Source organism: Bos indicus x Bos taurus, chromosome 9 (genome assembly GCF_003369695.1).
Source record: "Bos indicus x Bos taurus breed Angus x Brahman F1 hybrid chromosome 9, Bos_hybrid_MaternalHap_v2.0, whole genome shotgun sequence".
Classification (NCBI taxonomy): Eukaryota; Metazoa; Chordata; class Mammalia; order Artiodactyla; family Bovidae; genus Bos; species Bos indicus x Bos taurus.
Genome location: NC_040084.1, coordinates 70,747,588 through 70,754,568, shown reverse-complemented (window position 1 = coordinate 70,754,568; position 6,981 = coordinate 70,747,588). Strand labels below are relative to the sequence as shown.

Below are 6,981 nucleotides of genomic sequence, written 5' to 3'. Positions count from 1 at the left end.
GAGACACTGATGTATACAACAGTCTTATGGACTCTGTGGGAGAGGGAGAGGGTGGGAAGATTTGGGAGAATGGCATTGAAACATGTGAAATGTCATGTATGAAACGAGATGCCAGTCCAGGTTCAATGCACGATGCTGGATGCTTGAGGCTGGTCCACTGGGACGACCCAGAGGGATGGTATGGGGAGGGAGGAGGGAGGAGGGTTCAGGATGGGGAACACATGTATAATTTTTTTTAATTAAAATTGAAAAAAAAAAAAAAAGCATAGTATATTCAGAAAAAGTTCACTGTCTCAGGAAAGGTTACCAGCTTAAAGCATTTCTTTAATAATAGAAATGATGTGCTAATATATTTCTGATTTATATCAATCAAGAAATTAAAGAAAAATAAGAATATTTTTAATATGTATTCACTCTTGCCCCAAAGATATGATGCTCTGATTTTTAATTTTGATGTCTGATTACAACAAACTGTAAGTTATAAGAGAATCAATCAGTTAACTCACTCAGTGCATGGGACACACAGCACCCTCCAATCTTAAGACCCAGAACAAGTCTTCATGTCTGAAAAGCTGGTGAATGTTATACAAAGTAAGTAGCTTAACTTACCCAATGTGAGTTGCTTAAATTAATTCAGTTTCAAATCTGTGGGTCACACAATGTGTTTACCAGCCTGTCTATCATCATTTATCTCCTTTACTTCACTTTTCTATTCTTTTGGGTGTTTTTTAATTTGGACATTTTATGTGTATCATTGAAAGCCCTTATAAATAATTTTGGTACATTTAATCACTATATTTTAATAAAATAAATGTTTAAAAAATAATATTTTTGGTACAATGCAAAAGTGAACAAAGATTAAATTAATTTAAGATAGAGCACAGTAATGAGTGACAGTCTTAAAACCCATGTTCTAAACATATGTTAACTGGTAAAATTTCTGAACCAAAATGAAATTGTAGGAGTAGACTTAATCAGTACAAAGAAGCTTACTGAATGATCAAATACTATTAATGACACCAATCACCTTTCCATAGTAGACTTAAATGGATGTTATAGTCACTCTTTCTCTCTGGGTTGATCTTACCCGACTCTGAGATCATATTTCTGGACCACAAATCTGAACACCTGACAGTGTGGAGTCACTACTTTGCCCTCCCTGAGCCAGGATGTCTCTGAGCATTCCCCAGCTGCATGTACATTTTAATAGAGAAATATTACAATCACGAAAATATAAAGAGAAGTAATAACCAAGGCTGAACTATTATAAAGCAATAAAAAGGGGAGATTTAGAATAATAAAAACATAGTTTTTTTTTTTTTTTTCTACACATACTTTTCGGCTTCTCTGATAGCTCAGGTGGTAAAGAATCTCCAATGCAGGAGACCCTGGTTCGATTCCTGGGTAGGGAAGATCCACTGGAGAAGGGATAGGGTACCCATTCCAGTACTTGGGCTTCCCTCATGGCTCAGTTGGTAAAGAATCCACGGGCAATGCAGGAGACCTGGGTTCAATCCCTGGGTTGGGAAGATCCCCTGGAGAAGGGAAAGGCTACCCACTCCAGTATTTTGACCTGGAGAGTTCCATGGACTGTATAGTCCATGGGGGTGGCAAAGAGTCAGACATGACCAAACAACTTTCACTTTCTTTATACATTCTTTTAAATTTTCTCAAGAATGCTACAAAGGAGAGGTTATTAACTAGAGACATACAGTGAAGTTCAGGGAGTGGAAGCAGCCCAAGTTTGGTGTTAAATTGCCATGTTCCTGGCTCCAAGGTCATGTTGTTTCCATTACATACAGGGTTTTATGTTATATTTACCAAAGAATGATGAATCTGAATTTAAGTGTTTGGGTCAAATTTGAAGCATAATTTATTTTACATTAGAAGATCTTAAACACATATAACTAATTTTCTACCCAGCGTGTGTTCACTGTGAATCTACTGTCAATTCCTCCATCTAAAATGTAGACTTACCCAGAAAATAAATTTACTGTTGAGGAATTCTCTCTGAAGACTTTGCCAGTGACAATGAGTTTGATGGCTTTTTGAAACCAAGGATAAAAGAATGCATAAATCAAGGGGTTCATAGCTGAGTTATAATAAGCAATCCAAACCAATATTTCATAAACATATGTGGGAGTGATGAAACCTAGGAAGGCATCAATGATGGAATCGAGGAAGTAAGGCAGCCAGGAGATCAGAAACGCTAGCACTGCAATGCCCAGCGTTTTTGCAGCCTTTCTCTCCCTCTTGGCCACTCTGTCTTGGTAGCTGTTTGAGCATCGCCCAGTCTTACTCCTCAGATTCTCAATTTTTCTAGCCTGCTGTTTAGCAATGAGGAAAACATTAGAGTAAAGAACTATCACCACAAGGGTGGGAATGAAGAATAAAATGAAATTCACTAATACCCAACTTTGATTCACTGCAACTTGACAGCCTCCCACACAGGTGAGAGCACTTATTAGATCCTCCAGTCCAGCTGCATTCGCTCCTGTGCCAAGAAGGGAAAAAGAATAAATAATCGAAAAGAGCCAGGAGAAGGCAACACACATGCCAGAAACAGACATAGCGAACCTAGTTGGATAGACCAGGGGGTCAGTGATCGCAATGTACCTGTCCAGAGAGATAAAGCACAAGTGGTAGATGGAAGCGTAACAGAATGACCCATCAAAACAAGTGTGAAATTTACAGTAACTTTCCCCAAAGTACCAGCAGCTCTCCACGGACCTCACTGTGCTGAAGGGCATCACAGTCACTCCCACCAAGAAGTCTGCACAGGCCAGGGAGGCAATCAAGCAATTGGTTGGAGAATGCAGCTGCTTGAAGTGAAGAATGGAAATCATTACCAAGAGGTTTCCAAATATAGCCAGCACAGCTCCAAAGCTGAACACTGTGTACAGGATGAGGCGGGGACCTGGTGAGTAGGGGGTTTTCACACAGGATCCATTCAGGTGCTCGTAGCAGAGCTGCACAGCTGCAACAGTGGATGAGCTGCTGTTCATGGTGCTGCTGTAGATAGCACGTAAACATCCAGAGAAGGTCCTCCCACTTTCAATCAAATAAAATAGAACAAAGATCTTTGAACCACTTATTTCTGTTATAATTACCAAACATTATCGTGTGACCTGTCATGTATTTATGTTAGTTTTAATCTCTGAACATATTGAATAACTGTATATTGAATTTGAATTTATTTTAATTTTAGAATATAAGGTATTATTTTTATACTTAAAATGTACTCTGAAATAATATTCTAAATTGAATAATAATTTAACTTCAAATAAATCTGTTGCAAATTTTCTTTTCCCACAAAAGATGTCTTACCTTACAATTTAACAAAAATCTCTTATTACCTGGCTGATGTTTGGCTGGGTATTCCTCTTTGTCAAAGTTAGCATGATGCGTATTGATTTGTTATTCATTCATTACATTTTAGGGAAGCCTATATAATGCCAGTGGTAAAACTCCTGCCTGCCAATGCAGGAGATGCAAAAGACGCAGATTACCTTTTACTACTCACCTCCAAACTATCTAACAAGTTAATGCCAAATCCCCCCAGGAAGCACAGCCAAATCCCATATCCAAAATCATCTACAGTGGAGTCCCTATGGTGCAAGGTGTGAAGAAGAAGAAATTCACACTTTTAATCTCCAATTAAAATTTATTGTTTGATGTAGAATAGCATGGATACAAAACCCAAGGAAAAAGAATAAACACTCTCACTCATAATGAAGCAGAAAATAAACAAATTAACAGCATATAAAGAGATGATACATCTTGATTAGAGTCTATGCCAAGAATGGAAGTTTGCTTTAACAATTGAAAATCTATTACTATAATTCACCATTTTAACAAATTTAAATTGTATGATCATACAATGAAATACAAAATTCCATCTATTTCAAAATTTATTCATTGCTAAAGGGAAAAAGTCTTAGCTAAGTAAAATATGAGATATTTTTATCTGAAGAGGTCTACACAAAAAGGACCTATTGCACAGGATATACTGCAGAGAGATATTTAAGAAATTCTCTTTAAGATTAATAAAAACTCAGAAACACTTCAGTAGGAGAAAATTTATGAGCTGTAAGGCATGCAAGATATCTGTAAATTCAAATGCATTTCAGTCATTCATGTATATTACATTTATATTTGCTTATTTATTGTTTAGACCTTGTCAAGAAAATGAGAGTTATCAAGGGAATAGTTCATGCAAAGATGGACACAATAAAGGACAGAAATGGTAATGACCTAATAGAAGCAAAAGAAATTAAGAAGAGGTGGGAAGAATACACAGAACTACACAAAAAAGGTCTTAGAGGCAAAGATAACCATGATGGTGTGGTCATTCATCTAGAGCCACACATCCTGGAGTGTGAAGTCAGATGGGCCTTAGGAAGCATTACTATGAACAAAGCTAGTGGAGGTATGGAATTCTAGCTGAGCTATTTCATATCTTAAAAAGATAATGCTGTGAAAGTGCTATACTCAATAGGCCAGGAAATTTGGAAAACTCAACAGTGGCCACAGGACTGGAAAAGCTCAGTTTACATTCCAGTCCCAAAGAAGGACAACCCAAAAAGGTTTAAACTACTTCACAATTGTGCTTATTTCACATGCTAGTAAGGTAATGCTCAAAGCTCTCCAAGCTAGGCTTCAACGTGAACTGAGAGCTTCCAGAAGCACAAGCGGGATTTAGAAAAGGCAGAGGAACTAGAGATCAAATTGCCATAATCCATTGGATCAGAGAAAAAGCAAAAGAATTCCAGAAAAACATCTGCTTCATTGACTTTGCTAAAGCATTTGATTGTGTGGATCACAACAAACTGTGGGAAATTGTTGAAGAGATGGAAATACCAGATCACCTTACCCACCTCCTGAGAAGTGCTGTATGAGAAGCCCTCCTTCAAGAAGCAACAATTACAACTAGGCATGAAACAATGGACTGGTTCAAAACTGGGAAAACATTACATTAAGGCTGTATATTGTCATCCTGCTTACTTAACTTCTATGCAGAATATATCATGCAAAATGCTGGGCTGGATAAAGCGCAAGCTGGAATCAAGATTGCCAGGAGAAATAGCAATAACTTCAGATATGCAGATGACACCACCCTAGGGGCAGAAAGTGAAGAGGAGGTGAAAGGTGAAAGACGAGAGTAAAATATCTGGCTTACAATTCAACATTCAAAAGACTAAGTTCATGGCCTCTAGTCCCATCACTTCATGGCAAATAGAGGGGAAACAATGGAAACAGTGACAGACTTGATTTTCTTTGGCTTCAGAATCACTATGGATGATGTCTGCAGCCATGAAATTTAAAAATGCTTATTCCTAGGAAGAAAAGCTATGACAAACTTAGCATATTAAAAGCAGAGATATTACTTGCCAACAAAGGTCCATATAGTCAAAGCTATGGTTTTTCCAGTAGTCATGTATGGATGTGAGAGTTGGACCATAAAGAAAGCTGAGCCTGAAGAATTTATGTTTTCAAATTGTGGTGCTGGAGAAGAATCTTGAGAATCCCTTGCACAGCAAGAAGATCAAACCAGTATATCCTAAAGGAAATCAATCCTGAATATTCATTGAAAGGACTAATGCTAAAGCTCCAATATTTTGGCCTCCTGATGCAAAGAGCTGACTCATTGAAAAAGACCCTGATGCTGGGAAAAATTGAGGGCAGGAGGAGAAGGGGGCGATAAGAGGATGAGACGGTTAGATAAGACCACCAACTCAATGGACAAGAGTTTGAGCAAACTCAGGGAGACAGTGAGGGACAGGGAAGCCTGGTGAACCACTCTCCATGGGGGTCACAAACAGTTGGACATGACTTAGTGACTGAATTACAACAGCAATAAAACAATGTTTATAAAATGTGATAATATTGGACCATTTTGTCTTTTACTGGACTCCAAAGAGATTGCTTTTAAATTTTCATCTCTCAGTGTGTGCTGAATTTCAGTGATAGATATATTTTTATCACTTTAAAGAAGGAAACAATGAGCAATCAAAACTTTGAATAGAACTCAGGCAAGATCAAAGAGCTTCATTCTCATACTTAGTATTAACATGATCTGGTGTCTTTGTTACTTTTCTCTTGAGTAATAATATGATAGATTCACTCCTACCTACTTATGGAGAAGGAAATGGCAACCCACTCCAGTGTTCTTACCTGGAGAATCCCAGGGACGGGGGAGCCTGGTGGGCTGCCGTCTCTGGGGTCGCACAGAGTCGGACACGACTGAAGCGACTTAGCAGCCTACCTACTAATGAGTTTTCCTGGAATCATTTTGCCAACTCTAATTCAGTCATCTAAGGCTAAGGAGGTTATAATACAGTACCAAGAAAAGCATTACATGCTTGTGTAATTGGAAAGCCTTGATCAGCCAACCTGGGCAGTCATATTTAGGAAAGACTCTCCTGGAGTGATCTTCCCTGTGGCTCAGTTGGTAAAGAATCTGCCTACAATGCAGGAGACCTGGGTTCGATCCCCAGGTCAGGAAGATGGTCTGGAGAAGGGAATGGCAATCCACTTCAGTGTTCTTGCCTGGAGAATCCCATGGACAGAGGAGCCTGGCAGGCTACAGTTCATGGGGTTGCAAAGAGTCAGACATGACTGAGCAAATAACACTGCTACTGCTATCCTGGAGTGAATGTAAGAATCTGCTCTTTTGTTTTCTTTTTCTTTTGTTGAGTTCCACATACTCACTACATGCTCAAAAGAAATTTCATATTCAGAATTGCACTAGAGATTTTGGTATCATACATAATAATAGAATATTTTTCCTACCCGGAAGTATTTTAAAAATCTTTAATTTTCCTTTGATCTGACTATCTATAATTTAATTTAGTAACTGTAATTCTGTGTGACATTTATTGAATGGAACTATTATCTGACTCTTTCATTAATTTTTTCAGTGTTCTCTATGCTCTAAAAATAGGAAGATGTCCTTTTTTAAAATCTGCTTCAGTTAATCTG

General features: G+C 38.1%; 1 protein-coding gene across 1 annotated transcript; it reads right to left on the bottom strand.

The window, feature by feature from the left end:
- Positions 1 to 1,973: 1,973 nt before the first annotated feature.
- Positions 1,974 to 3,017, bottom strand: LOC113898735 (trace amine-associated receptor 7a-like). The gene has a single exon (XM_027552140.1). The coding sequence runs from the start codon at positions 3,003 to 3,005 to the stop codon at positions 1,974 to 1,976; it is 1,032 nt and encodes a 343-aa protein (XP_027407941.1). The 5' UTR covers positions 3,006 to 3,017.
- Between the last annotated feature and the right edge of the window lie 3,964 nt (positions 3,018 to 6,981).

Coding starts and splice junctions, on each gene's coding strand:
- LOC113898735 (XM_027552140.1), bottom strand. CDS start 3,005: ATGAACAGCAGCTCATCCACTGTTGCAGCTGTGCAGCTCTGCTACGAG.